The sequence below is a fragment of the Equus quagga genome, chromosome 3, assembly GCF_021613505.1.
Source record: "Equus quagga isolate Etosha38 chromosome 3, UCLA_HA_Equagga_1.0, whole genome shotgun sequence".
In the NCBI taxonomy this organism is placed as follows: domain Eukaryota; kingdom Metazoa; phylum Chordata; class Mammalia; order Perissodactyla; family Equidae; genus Equus; species Equus quagga.
Genome location: NC_060269.1, coordinates 51635914 through 51650660, shown reverse-complemented (window position 1 = coordinate 51650660; position 14747 = coordinate 51635914). Strand labels below are relative to the sequence as shown.

Here is a 14747-nt window from a genome sequence, read left to right as displayed (position 1 = left end):
TAAGGGAGATGTGCCCCTAATTTATGTTAAGAAAAAGATAAAAACAAATGATGGATGGATGGATACATGGATGGATAGATAAAAATCTAGGTCTAGTAGAGATAAAAATAGAAATAGGTACATATAGATGAAATAGATATATAGATAGATTGATACAGATATATAGATAGAGAGAGAGAGAGATATAACAAAGTGTCCTAGTAAACAAAGGAGGAAATGACTGATTCTGTAACGGGAACCCAGGCATGGTTTCACATTAGCTTTAACTACAAATTGAATCTTACTAGTTGAGGAAAGAAGTTATTACAGCGGAAAGGAAAGGAAAGAGGGAGGCAGAAAGAGGGTGAAAGAGAATGAGACTATAAGAATGAAAGGAAAGGGGCACAGGGTTTCAGGCAGGGAACAGGCACAACCAGTCATACCTTCACAGGTCCTTTTGTCAGGTCCCAGCTCATAGCCAGGCTCACACCCGCACTGATAACTGCCCAGTGTGTTCAGACATCGCTGCTCACAGCCTCCACGGTCAGGTTTGGCACACTCATCCTCCTCTATAAAGATGGCGAGAGTTAGAGAACAACTGAAGTATTTTGTTTTTATTTACTAAGGTGTAAAATTTTTTGAAAATATGGTGCTTAATGGCCCTGAATAAAACTGAGACAAATGATTTCTTCAACAAAGGAGCAGGAACAATTTGTAAGCCCTTGATGGATGACGTGCAAGAATTCGTGTCATGACAATTTTTATACGGACACATTGATATATAACAATTCCATATTTTTGTAAACACACAAACTATTTTACTCATATGTGGAAACACGAAAAACTATATAAAATATATATATGAAAAATATATACTATTTAAAAAAACATGTATGACAAGGTAGTCCATAATTTCACTCTTCAGGAATAACCCATTGTGTGCTAGGAAAATAGTAATCATTCCCTGAAGAAATTATGCATTGGCAAAAGACTAAGCATTTTGATAACCAAGTATATAAACATCACATGAGAGACGCTTGACAGTATGTTTCTTCTATTGTAAAACATAACAGGTAGAGAAAATGGAAAGCAAGTAAATGTACATTTTAGTGAATACTTTGAATAAATACAGTAAAAGTGCCAATGTTCTCTGCCTTTCAATTCAAATGGTGAATAATTATTCACCATAGCTCTGTGGGAAAATCCATTGTACTGTTGTTCTTTAAATAATGAAAATATTTAGTTATTATTCACACTAAATTTTTGTTTGTTTGTTTTTGTTTTTTTCTTGTGTGTGAGGAAGATTGGCCCTGAGATAACATCTGTGCCAAACCTCCTCTGTTTTAGGTTGGATGCCACCACCCTGTGGCTTGACAAGCATTGCTAGGTCTGTGCCCAGGATTCAAACCTGAGAACTTGGGTCACCAAAGCAGAGCATGCAAATTCAACCACAACACCACCAGGCCAGCCTTAACTATGCTAAATTTTGACATACACAACTGAATCCATCATTTATTCTATAAAAATCAGTGTAGAGAAAATTTTGTTTTCTCTTCCCATAAAAGAAATTTTTTCTACCCTGACTCATTTAAGTGCCTACAAATTTTCTAAATGCAAATTTGATGCTATGATTTGTACTAAAATAGCTTTCTTTTTACTTCAGTAATACACACCAAATATGGGACACATAAACTAAAATTTGGTTATGGAATTCAAAACTAAAGCTGATGAGTAATAATTCTTTACCAAAAAGACATTTTAGGTACTAGAATATTCTGCTAAGGAGGCCACAAATTATTTCCAATGTGGTGGAACACTATTTTCTAAGGGATGGTTTTGAAATGCTGCCACCTGGAAATAAATTGATGAATTACATGTTAGTAAATCCCCTTCTGATTACCAGTCTTATGTTGATTATATTGCAAATATTTTCTCCCTAGATTTTTCTACTTTGATGATTTCATTAAAAAAACACGGTATAATATCCTAATATGGTTCTTACCTGGTGCTGCAAAGTTACAAATTCCAGTATTTTACCAATAACCTTTTCCATCAGAAACCATCAAAATATCCTTATGAACAGTACACACTTTAACTTTCAATGTAACTTTGGGTTCTTCCCTAACTAAAAGCTAAATACTACATTTATCCTTGACAAGGAAATTTCACACTTTATATCAAATTACCTCTAAAAAAATTGGCAGCAAACCCTGCTTTGTTCACAGTTCCATCAGAAACAAACTTCATCCACAAGGTATTGGAGGTAGATTTGATATCTTCAGGTTTATCATAACCACAGAAACGCCCTATCAAAGGGCTATTTTCACTGGTTCCATCTCGAACTTCCAGGTAGTCATAGGCACAGTTGTCATGTCTTTCAATCTGCAATTGTAAAAATATGTGAAGTTATAGCTCACTAATAGATAAAACAATTTCTATAGAAAAAATATTATGTATTCCCAGTGCCATAGTACTGACATGGTCATATAACAAATTATACCAAATGAGAGTATTTCTCATGAGTGTGCATGGTAATATCTACACTTCTACACTGCTCCTGAATAAAGGACATATTTTTCTGGTAGACACAGAAAGAGAGAAAAAAAATCTATGGAACACTGCATCCCCATGCATCAGGATCAAGAGAAGTTAACTGCCTCGTAAAAGAAAATAAAAAAAGTTGTAATTCTTTGGAAAATAGAGCTAAGACTAAAATATACAGACCTAAAATTATCATTAAAAATCTAGGCCAGATATTCTATAAGTAATGTGTAACTTGTTCTGAAACACAGTTATAAAAATTGTTCATAGTTCATCAACAAAACCATTATTTTATTCATAGATTATCACTAAAAATCTAGGCCAGATATGCTATAAGCAATGTATAACTTGTTATGAAACATAGTTATAAAAATTGTTCATAGTTCATCAACAAAAGCATTATTTTATTCATAGAGAAGCTGAATTCAAATTCTATCAACAAGTATTGCACTCTTTTAGGTTATTAATCTCTTTTTGAAGGAAAATATGATAATACAGGATTCCATTTTTTCCTAGTCTATGAAATTCATTACCTGTGGTTAGCATAGCTGTATGTAGAAAGATTACTATATTAAGAATCAGCACTGGCTATCCTTTCTCAATGTAACACGGCTTGTTTATATGAGTCCTTTTACCTCAACACACTCCTCTCAACCCATATAACCTGGAGGAACTTAATCTCTTTCCTTAAACAACTGAATGGAAATATTAGCTCAGGCTATTAGCCTATAAAACTTTATGAAGAACTGCATGTTCACAGACCTATGTTTTGACCCTGAACTTCTAAAAACAACAAACCAACATTTACAAATTGTTTTAAAAATTATGACAATTCTTAAATAAAATTCTTGCTTTTTATTTTTCCACAGAAAATGGGCACTAGCCCTGAAGTCTTAATAGAATCAACTACTTATTAGATATTTGAAGCTGGAAAGCATGACATCTAAAATTACTAAACCATGAAAAGTATCACATCTGGTCAACTATCGTTCAACATACAGTTCACTAACTTACAGAATTCTCCCTCACAAGACAAATATCAGGCAACACGGTCATTCCATGGAACTACAACCTAAATGCACAAAACTGCTGGTGTAGTTGCTTGAAGAATGTGTTTCCTGATTTGTTGATACACTAACAGCGACAGTCTTCAAATTAGGTAGCATAAGGACAAAGAGAAAAAATAGATTTTGAAGGACAGATTTGGTTAGAACTAAGCAGCACATTTGCTGCTTCCCTTTTCCAAATCACAAATCAAGCTTCATTCATTCCTTTAATAAATATTCAGAGGCTAGTCTATGCTGGGCATGTTTCTCACTGCTTGTTATGCATCATCCAGCAAAAGAGCTAAGAGCCTGACCCTTCTGGAGCCTACATGCTACTGAAGGGGAGAGAGCAAAAGACAACAAAGAGGATAAATAATTACATCATAAAATATTAGAAAGTAACACATTCTATGGAAAAATGTAAAGTGAAACAAGATAAGAAGTATGAGCAGTAGGGGTCGGGGGAGTGAAGATTATGGTTTTAAATTATACTATCAGTAGGTGCTCACTGAGTTTGATTCACAAATCTAGATTTTTTCCTAAAAATGTACTCTCTTTGTGTGTAGAATTATGGAAAATGATGGGAAAATATTTAATATAAAGAACATCTCATTTTTAAGCACAATTTTAGGACTGTAGCTGTTTAAATAGAGAGATAGTGAGGGAGCGGTAGCAGTGCTACTGGTAACTTAGCCCAGGGATGACAAGGCCAATCTGACTAGCTATATAGATGCCCTTTTCTTTCAGTCTTTAATATACTCCCTTCGAAATCAGAGTTCTCTATAAATATGAGAACATTTCCAGATGGCCAAAGGCTCTTCTTTAGTCAATGGACATGTAAAATAATATCTAAAACGCTCAAGGTGTAGGGCTTGACAAAAGAATAAGTAACACTGAACTAGTGACAAAACTGTAGGGAAAATAACAAAAGGTGTCAGCAAGCTGTTCTACCCTCACCTGCTTAGAGCATCACAGAACGACCTGCTCCTGACTCATGAACCATATTGGAAGAGGGGGGAAAAGGAATGAGTTAGAAGAGGAAAAGAAACGAGGGCACACAATGAAGAAAGAAGCTGCTTGTAGTAGAAGGTCAATTAATAGAAATAAAATTACATTGCTTCATATTAGAAGCCATGAAAGAATAAAAATTAAGGTCAATTAAAAAGGGTTTTTAAATGAGTATTTTGAGGAGATTACTGTTTTTAAAAATTATAGTACTAACAAGAAAGAAAACAAGATAGACACTATTGAAAATGAAACAAAAAATTTCTATTTCTTCAGTGACTAAAAATAAATAGGATAATGATATCTCCCTGTAAATAAAACTCACTCTGTTCTTTTAAAAGACATACACCAGATCACTTTAAATCTTAATTTATAGTATATTCACTGGTCTCTTAGTAAAACTTGGATGTTTGAATATTTTATATGACACACAAAGTATAAATATTTCATAGGTAAAATGCATAAAAATAAACTTTAGGAATAATTTCTCCAGTAACTATATAAGAATTACATATTACTTACATATTGAATATCATGCACCCGATATTAGGGGCAACACAATAGAAGTCTACAATGTATTCTCACATAGTAAATGACACAGTTGTTGAATTGCTTAGAAAATAAAATGTGCCTCATATATATGAATTTATGATATTCAGAAACACATTATCCTTTCATAACAACAATTCTAGATATCTTATCAATGACCTCCATGATCCTTGTTTACATATTTTTCCAGTTTAATTGCATTAATCCTAATTGCAATGCCAGCATAAGCAATCTGCTCCATCGGTGTTAATTACAATTATACGTCTTCAACAACATCTACATAGGAGTAATGACAGCACAAATCAAAGTTTACGTTATTGTGTTTATGTCATTTGTGTAACATTTTCTCCAGCTATATCAATTAATCATACATCAGTTAGTATACAGAATGGATAGAAAGAAATATGGTTGAAACTAAAAAGTGGATCAAGCCCACCAGTCTTATGCCTGTAACCCTAAACTCCCTGAGGGACAGAACACCAAAGTCAATGATTTACAAAAATGAAAAAAGCAAGAGCAGTTTCTTTCTGAGTTAAATCATGAACATAGTTCATAGAGCTGGGACCTGAATGCAGTGTCATGCACAATTACAAGTACATATAATAAATACGTTTTGATAATGATGCTGACTTATTACAGACTTTAAGGTAATCAGAGCATAAACCACATATGAATGTGGCAAATTTATCGTAATGTAAACAGACCTAATATGTACATAGACAATATGATGAAAGTGATAGTAAGCACTGAATATTTTTTAGAAAACTGATGCTTAAATGATATTGGAAGTAGATCCAAATATTCAAAGGATGAAGAAGCACAAAGATTAGCCAGAAGAGATTAATATTACATTTCATTACTAAATGGGGGCTCACGCCTTTATTAGCGGGTTAGAGAGGAAGCATGGAAAAGTTAAGTGGTTTCTATTTAGCAAGAACTCAAATCAATTAAATGTAACCTAAAGTGGTCAGCCTCTCATCCTAAAACTACCAACCAGTGTAGAGCTTATGGTCAGTGCATGTAGGTGAACTCTCACCCCGAAAAAAGCCCAGCCCCAGAGGAAGGGACCAGGCTTAGGACCCATTCACACATCTTGCTTTCATTTTATAACTAAATTTCCAAATAAATATAACATTGTAAAAACATCTACTGCAGTTCCTCGTTATTTGTAAAAAGCTTTGAAAACTCTAGATTTCTAGATAATAGTTTCCATTAAAACTCTCCCATATTCCCTGCAAAATTAAAAACAGAATTATTATGGGATCCAACAATGCCACTTCTAGGTATATATCCAAAAAATTGAAAGCAGGCTCCCAAAGAGATATTTGTACATCCACGTTCACAGCAGCATTAATCACAATAGCCAAAATATGGGTGCAATCCAAATGTCCATCAGCAGATGAATGGATAAACAAAATGTGCTATATATATACAATGGAACATTATTCAGCCTTAAAAAAGGAAGGCAGCCCTTTCATGTGCTACAACATGAATGAACCTTGAGCATATTACACGGAGTGAAATATGCCAGTCACAAAAAAGACAAATACGTTATGATTCCACTTACAGGAGGTACCTAGAGTAGTCAAATTCATAGAGACAGAAAGAAGGGTTAGGGGACAAAAGGAAGTTGTTGTTTGTTAAGTATAGAGTTCCAGTTTTACAAGATGAAAAGAGTTCTAGAGATTCGTTGCACAACTATGTGAATGTACTTAACACTTAAGTGAACTGCACACTTAAAAACGGCTAAGACGGTAAATTTTATGTTATGTCTACTTTACCATAATAATAACAAAAACCTCTCCCATGACTCTGAGAATGTAGTTTCAAAATATAATTAATGCAATCAACTGCATAAATGATTAAACATTTTGAGATAATATAATTTAAAAGCGTATACACTCAGAACAATGCTGAAGTCATCAATTTGTGCTTTGGGGGAAAATGTTAAAGAAAAGCACGACTAATAAAACAATGTAAATTAGCACTTATCATTAAAAATAAATTGATTTTAATAATGGGAAAAATCTAGTGAAGTCTAAGAAATAATGTTATCAACAAAAGAAATTTTGAATAAAAAAGAGAAAAGCTAACTATGCAGAGCATTAAAATTTACTATCATTTTTAATATCTTATTTAATATTATTTTACTATTACTATTTAATGTTTAATTGATATTAATACATAGATAATTGCAGCTCAAAAAAGGAGGATGAAAACCAAGTATGTTCAACCATGTGAAAATCAAAATCGTGAGTCTAGGTTAGGTCTATTTTTATGTGACGCAAGGTTTTTAAATTCCTCCACTTGAGAAGCCAGCCAGGTGGCATAGTGGTTGAGTTCACACACTCCACTTCAGTGGCTTGGGGTTCACGAGTTCAGATCCCAGGCTCAGACCTGCACACCACTCATTGGGCCAGGCTGTGGCAGCAGCCCACATACAAAGTAGAGGAAGACTGGCACAGATGTTAGCTCAGGGACAATCTTCCTCACCAAAAAAAAAATTAAAAATAATTCTGCCACTTGATTTTTTCCCTTCATGACACAATTATTTTCAACTCATTCACATATTTAATAAATATTTATTGAAAGCCTACTATAGTCAGATAATATAGACTTGACCGTGTAAAATTTGGTGAATAAAACAGACATGTCCCTGACTGATTGACATATGTTGATTAAACAATACAAATAGACGAATATACAAACGAAGACAATTATGAAAGGAAAGAATTGAATGCTATGAGAGAAAACTGATGCCTTTCTTTGCTATCAGGACCTGGGCGAAAGAGTGCACGAGCCGTGGAATTGCTTTCAATCACAGTGCTACCAATCATGAATTGTGTGACCTTGGGCAAATTTATTTAAACTAAGAAGTGTAAACCTTTCAGAGAAGAATTATAACCTAAATCATAATTCTGAAGAGCAACTTAATTCTCTTTTGTAGTCATTAACCAATATATATTCTTAGCCAAATATCCAAAAACAGTACATGGCAAGCATAAAGACGTTAGCTAGTTAAGATCTCCTAGTCTTGGCTTCTTAGTTCATTCGCAAAGTCTAGTCTACTTAACTTAAACTAATATAAAATATTTACAGTAATTAAAGGATTACTTTTGTCAGGCAATCCACAAAGTACCAAGATAAAAACTTTTGTACATGGTTTAGAATGTTGCAGTTTGCAGTAACAATGGGTAAGACAATTAAACATCTATGATTTTATACTTCACCAGGGAAGGATAACCAAACCAGAGTGTGTAGAAATGTTGACAAGTACCTCAAACTTAATCCCATTTAAATTAATGTATGTGGGGATTTCAGCGTAAACATAAGTAAGCTCTGGATTTATTTCACTTCTTTTCTGCTTTATTGGCATTTCTTTGAAGTTGTTACTATAAACATTTCCAGTTCCCCCAACTTTTTTTCTTCTGTATTTCTGCATCCTGAAAGTGCTTTAGGTGAAATATAGGTTTTCTTTACAAAAAATGCTGCTGCTGAATAGAAGACAAGCTCTCCAAAATGATTCTAGACATGATCTACATGATCTACGAACAAACTCACTTCAGTATTCGTCTTAAGAAGCAATGCACCAGTTACTGCTACAGAAGAAAAAGCTTCCCAAATGGTATGATTACAGAAGGATCAGGACTCTATGACCCTCCAAATAGTGTCTTTCCTGCTCAAAGATACCTGCAATTCATTAACAAAGGCGCTTGTCCACATTTTCTTTCTGCTCTTACGTTGAAATCTATGTAGCATTAGGAAAGGTAAAGTCATGACATAAATTCACAGAAAGGTAAAAATAATGGTCAGCTAGTAAGTTCTTTATACTAGTAGATTTCGATAGAATGAAGGACAAGTCTATCTTAAGGACACTTTTATCTGAAAAGGGAGAGAGTAATATAGAGAATAAAAAGTTACAAGAAACCATTTTTGAAAAAAGGCAAAGACTGATATCAATGAATAAAAGCTGTTTTGTCAGACAAAACCACAAAACATTGAGAATTGCTGAGGACTTTTTAAATTATACATTTTCAATATAAAATGTATAAGCTGTATATTGAAAATATATTATGTGAACAAAAAAAAGTTATATAAACAGATAACTCAGTAAATGAAACAGACCACCTAATGACCACTAGAACAAATTAAAAAATATATACAGCCGATTCTTGGTATCCTCAGTCGTTATGTTCTATAAAGTCGCTGAAAACACTGAATTAACGAATACTGATTCATTGCTCCTGAGGGAATACAGGATTAGGTTCCTGTGAGCTTCTGGTCATGAAATTTTTGTCAACCAATCAATACATAATCTTCTTTAATGTGTGTTTCCATTTAAAGACACTATAATATATCTTGTCAATTTATTAACACTGAGCTCATGGCCAACAGCACTATAAACCACGCCTGAATGATGCTTATCTAACACATATTTTCTCCATAAGGCACACCACAGCTGGGAATGTGCATGTCAGATGAAATATACTGCTGTGCTGTACATGTCTGTGAATGACCCAGAAAGCAACTTGAGTATTGATATGGGGGTTGAAAATAAATTTTCCCAAGTAGACAATACAGAGTCTGCAAATAATAAAGATTACCGTACCTGGGTTTTAACGCTGGTTTAGCACTCACTTGTGTGATACTAGGTTAATGGCATAAGTTCAATTCCCTTATCTAGAAGTGTTAGATGGTGTATTAGGAGACCTCTAAATTCCCTGTCACTTGTGAATTTCTTAGAACCCCAGATCCCTAGTCTAAATTTAGCCATACCGCATCGAGGTCCTACATAATCTCAACCTTTCTTTCCTATCCAGGCTTGTTTCCCTCTTCATGGAAACTTACATACCTTTGATAAAGAAAGGATATATTAATTTCCACCCACCAATCATCATGCACACACACACTTACTTACATTTAACTCATCCATCCATTCATCCCTCCCATTATCAAATATTAAGCATGCATCTAGTGGTACTGGAGATACAGTAATCAACAAGACAAGTAAGATCTCTACCCTTTAGAGATCATATTTGATGAGAGAGACAGAGAATAATCATGTAAACAAACAGATCCATGACAAAAATTCCAGTAGTCATAAGTGAAATGAACTAAAATAAAACAGAATAATGGTTTATAGACAATTGCACGTAAGAAAATATTTTAAATAGAGTTACCAGGCAAGGACTTTTTAAGGAGGTGATGATTAAGCAGACATTTGAAAAAAATAGGAGAGGAAGAAAAGCAAAGCTCTAGAGGTAGAGGAATATCCATGGCAAATGCTGTGATGTGGGAGTAAAATTGGCGTTTTTGAGGAAGAAACAGAAGACCAGAGGGGTTGGCACAGAGAGTGAAAGGAGCTTGGGACCAAATCGTAGGTTGCCTTGGTCCATGATAACTGAGTCTGGATTTATTTTAGGTGTGATGGAAAACCCCTGAAAGAATGTATGCAGAGTGGTGTCATGATCTAACTTACATTGTAAGAGTACCATTCTAGCCGTTTGGTGGAGATGGGGATATGTTGGGTAAAAGGAGAGACTGGAGGTTCTCACCAAGTTCCAAGCGAAGGGGCAGTAGTGGAGCAGAGTCATGGCCAGAAAGTAGGTATAAAGTGGCCATGTATGGGGTATATTTTGAAGAGAAAGCAAGTGGAATATGCTGACAGATTGGCCTTGGGACTTAAGAGAAAAAGCGGAATTAGGGATATGCTTGAGTAAACAGTGACACACGCAAATAGTAAGAACTGAAATAGGGAAGGCTGAAGAAGAGTGGGTTAGTGAGTAAGAGAAGACAATTAAGGTTTGGTTTTACCTATTGAAAGATGAGAGTCCTATTTGACATTCAACTATGTCCAGTGTATAAATGAAGGAGGAAGAAAGATAAGGAAATAAAGCAAAATGAAGAAAGGACAGGAACTAGAGATAATAAATAAAATGTACTGTCAGCCAAACTATGACATGACTTCGCCCCAATCCCAAAGCTTAGTAATAATGTATTTATTCACTCGGTCAATAAGTATTTATTAAGTGACGACACTGTGTTAGGCAAGGTTCTAAATGCCTGTGATGTAAATCTTTCCTATTTGTCCTTACGCTAACCTATTTTTTGAAGTATAGCACTGTTACTATATTGATATGACAAGAAAAAAATTCTGCATCTCAGAAATTGTATCTCAGTTTTTAGATGCATGGAATGAATGCATTCTCTGACATCACGTCTGCAATAGGAGAATTTCATAAAACATCGAATTATACATCGAAAGACAGTTCATCTCTTAATTTTGGCAATATCACAAAACACAAGTAATGTGGTTATTAGGCAGATAATTTTCCAATGAACCAGTTGTTTTGGTCTAAACAGTGGATGAATCCCACCCAATTTTAGCTTACTGCTAACAATAAAGCAGTCTATTTGAATCATGTTTGCAATCTTATTGATCCATTAAAATAAGAAAATTCAAATGTGAATCAAATTGCAGAACCACGGTTTTCAAAGCTGCAAAGTGTTTAGGAGCATAAACACCATGATCACGTCAGAAAAGATAAATTTTTCATGATAAAAAGAAATATGTCTTGGAAATTAAATGGGATGTGCGAAAGGGTAGAGATAAGTACTAAAAAATATATTACACAGATTGCACGTGGGGGTGTGAGATTCTCTGGATTATGAGTAATGCCTGGGTAATCCTAGTGCTCTTCATGTGGGGATAGAGACACCACCACGGTCACCGCACTTAGTGACTTCCTGGACCAACTGCCACCATCTTATCATTTCTTCCCACTTCGCTTTGGGCTCTCAACTAGACTAGTTCTTTGACTTAAACATACTCTGGAGTTCCTGAAAAATGCCCCCATCCCTAACTCAGCCCCTCCAACCGCACAAAAATGACTCATTAGCCAGCTTGATAGTTTGGAACCCTGACTTTGCTTCAGAATTCTGTCTGGCCTTTGCTTTATTCTGCCCTCATCTAATAACGCACTGTTGGTGCCAATCTCCTCCCTGACAAATATTTTTCCCAAAGTCAAAAGCTCCTAAGAACACTTAAATCCCTATTTCTGATATAAACAATCTTCTGTGTAATGGTAAAAAGGTGAAAAATGGATTTTCCCCACTAACAACAACAAAAAGATGGTCTACCTTTTAGCCTCTTAGTTTAGAAGAGAAATAAAAATTCTATTATTTAATGGACCCTTCACGCAGTCTTGTGAAACAAGTCTGTGCATTTGTCAAAAGAAACTATTGTCAGTACTTCAAACACTCTAATTCAAATAGTGCAGATAATGTAAACTCACTTTAATCTTCTTGAAAATGTCTGCAACAAGAGGAAAGAAAAACAAAAAACTCTTTTGCTCTTGATGTTACATTTTATAGGCAACCCTGTGCTTCTTTGCTGATTAAAAAGCTGATTCTCTGGTTCTTTGCTTATTTAATGAGGATCCTCTTAAATGTCACTGTCATTTATGGAGGATGTGCTCTGAAAAGGTTGCCTAAAAGACTTTACCTCAAAGGCCTGAAAGGTCAATCCGACATAGTAGTCTTCTGACACTGTTATTTTCCAAACACACTCCTTCATTGGTCTGTAGTCATCAGGATAATTAGGAGACTGAATCTGTCCTTCATTTTTACGTATCTCCCCTCCGCAGATCGCTGAAGAAAGCAAAAATAAACAGATAAACCTAGTTATGCCATTTCATTTTCCGTTTCTTCTAAGATAACATTTCAGTTCAGCGCCTGTAGCTGAGAACATAAAGACCAGGTTATAAAAATCAAAGTTGGCTGGTTGTACTGCTGTAAATATTCAGACGGTAAAAAAGCCTAGTCACTTTAACTATAAATATTAGATAATCAGCACAGGAATATATGATTTTTTATCACTGTTAATTCACATCTTTATTTTTTTTAAAGCTTTTTTTTTTAACTTTTAAAAACCTTTCAAGATTTTTGACAATTTATTCTATGTGAGTGTGTTCTGTGATTTCCTAAACTGCATCTTTCGGTCTTTTGACCTCAGGTGAAATAGCTGAGTGGTGGAGAGGCTTCAGAGAACTCTCTGGGCCTCTGGCAGTGGGCTAGCGTCATGTGCTCAACATCTGTGGCTCCATCGAAAGAATCCTCTTCACCGCCATACAGTTAATCTCTAAAACAAAGTGCTTCTGTTTACTTAAAAGTTTAAGAGAAGCAGAAATCTTCTGTCTTCTAAATCACCTAAACTCCTGTGCTAGCAGAGGCAGGAGCAAGAACGGTGCCTTCCACCCACAATCTGCCAAGAAGGGAGATGTTTTTAAAGCCAGGAAGCACAATGCCAGCTCATTGTTTGAGAGAAGTATAGAACAAAGCATCTAGTAAATTCTTCCTTGAATGCTGACTCTCTCATTTAGACAAAGCATGCTCCAGAAATGTGCACAATTACTTTCTGTGCAGTTTCCTAGAACAGAGTATTTCAGCAGTACCGGCATCAAGTAGACACAAATTCAGTACAGAGGAAAATGATAATTTCTTCATAATAATGTAATATTATCATGAAAAAATTAATTGACATTTAAGAACTCTTGTGCCGGTTTTTGTTGTTTCCACACATCCTTGAGTACATTTACATGTTACTACATCACTGGCCTCAGAAAACAGGTTATTCTTGCAATTTAAATTTATCAAGTATATTTATGAAAATCATCCTCATGAATATTATAATACAGATTTAGAAAACTTCATAATTAAAATACAGTTACAATATCATTCTAATGAAATTGAGAGCAAGGGCATCTCTGTTAAGAGATCTAAGAGGAAGTAATCTCAAAAACTCAATGGGACTTGCCTTCATAGACAGCTGCGAAGCCTTTTCCCACCCAGTTACTACTGCTGCGAAACTCAATCCACATTCTGCTGTCCGTAGAGGTAAGAACTTCAGGCACTTTGTCCCCACAGAATCTACCTAAAAGAAATAAAAAAATAAAGAGAGACCCCTAAATATGACTCTACATTCTAATTGTTTTCCACACTAGCTAAAATTATACACATAAAACCTGATTTGGTTCCTATCTCTTTCTCTAGTAACGAGAGCCAAAACTATGCCTTCATATTTACTTAGCAAAGGTAGATACACAAAACAATGTCTTCATATATATTTATAAAATACTGGAACACAGCATCTTCAAATTAACCAACTGATGTATCATTATGTGGAGAATTAAGAAATGGCTAGCTCAAAAGATATTTGTAAAAGGGCTCATGATACATCAATGGGGGAATATTATTCTATTAAAAACAGACAAAAAGTACAAGTGATCCTGAGAAACTATTTCAAATTGTCAGTTTGGTCATTAGGAGGAGAGTCACTTGGTTAAGGAGGTGTCTCAGCTCAAAGTGGAATTCTTGTCAAGTCCGATTCAATGACAACCCGTCAGGGAAGCTCACAGGCTGCTCCAAAGATCTTATGTGATTGCACACATTCCATCTCATTTCTATAAAGTTATAATCTGTAGTGTAGTCAGCAGAATGACAAACAGTATCAGAAGAATTAAGGATGAGTTCTGATTTTTTTCTAATTGTATATGCACAGGCAAGTATAATAGCAAATAAATAGAACAATACATGTATTCCTTTCTTTCTTCCGTCAAACTTCCACAA

General features: G+C 34.8%; 1 protein-coding gene across 2 annotated transcripts in view; it reads right to left on the bottom strand.

Annotated features, from left to right (window-relative positions):
• TLL1 (tolloid like 1) overlaps positions 1-14747 on the bottom strand; it is a 192258-nt gene that overhangs the window by 39941 nt on the left and 137570 nt on the right. For both annotated transcript variants that reach the window (XM_046655576.1, XM_046655577.1), the window contains 4 exons: positions 13936-14052; positions 12625-12770; positions 2166-2361; positions 423-548 (listed from right to left, as the gene is read on the bottom strand). In XM_046655576.1, the coding sequence (XP_046511532.1) occupies positions 423-548; positions 2166-2361; positions 12625-12770; positions 13936-14052 (585 nt within the window). The remainder of the gene's footprint in view (positions 1-422; positions 549-2165; positions 2362-12624; positions 12771-13935; positions 14053-14747) is intronic.